Genomic DNA, 581 nt, shown 5'->3' with positions numbered 1-581 from the left:
GCCCGGCCCCCGCCCCCCTCGCCGGGGCCCCCAGTCACCACAGAGAGCCCGGCAGAGCCACCCGCCGCCATGCAGAACGGCGTGGGCCCCGTGAGGGCCTGCTCTGCCGAGGCACTGGCATCCCCACCCCGGCCCCCTGGTCCCCCCAGCTCCCAGTCAGACCTGGGGGGCGGCTGCGGGGCAGGGGGCAGGTCATCTGCCCCTCCTGCGCCCTCTGAGCTGGGGCCACCAGCCCAGGAGCCGGAGCCGGAGCCGGAGCCAGAGCCAGAGCCGGAGGAGAAGCCACGGGACTTCGTGCTGCTTGCAGCCCTGGCCTGCTTCTGCCCTGTCTGGCCGGTCAACATCATCGCCTTTGCCTACGCCATCATGGTGAGCCATGAGCCTGCCCTGGCCTCATCTGCATGCAGTGTGCCCTGCACCCCAAGGCGCCTGAGCAGGAGAGTGGGGGACAGTGGGCTGCCCTGGGGTGTGCGGCTTGCGGGGTCAGCTGGGGTCAGGGGATGGACCCCGGCCCTGGTCTGAGCCGGGTGGGCACAGTCCCGCAGCTCGCTCCAGCAGGGTGACGTGGACGGGGCGCGGCG

The 581-nt window shown here is 72.8% G+C and overlaps 1 protein-coding gene across 2 annotated transcripts in view; it reads left to right on the top strand.

Annotated features, from left to right (window-relative positions):
* The first annotated feature begins 41 nt into the window (after window positions 1–41).
* PRRT2 (proline rich transmembrane protein 2) overlaps window positions 42–581 on the top strand; it is a 1,405-nt gene continuing 865 nt past the window's right edge. For both annotated transcript variants that reach the window (XM_025194959.1, XM_025194958.1), the window contains exons 1-2: window positions 42–369; window positions 538–581. The exon at window positions 538–581 is cut by the window's right edge. In XM_025194959.1, coding sequence (XP_025050744.1) covers window positions 70–369; window positions 538–581 — 344 coding nt within the window. In that variant the 5' untranslated portion in view covers window positions 42–69. The remainder of the gene's footprint in view (window positions 370–537) is intronic.

The sequence above is a fragment of the Alligator sinensis genome, unplaced genomic scaffold, assembly GCF_000455745.1.
Source record: "Alligator sinensis unplaced genomic scaffold, ASM45574v1 scaffold1121_1, whole genome shotgun sequence".
Taxonomy (NCBI): Eukaryota; Metazoa; Chordata; order Crocodylia; family Alligatoridae; genus Alligator; species Alligator sinensis.
This window is presented reverse-complemented; position numbering and strand designations above follow the sequence as displayed.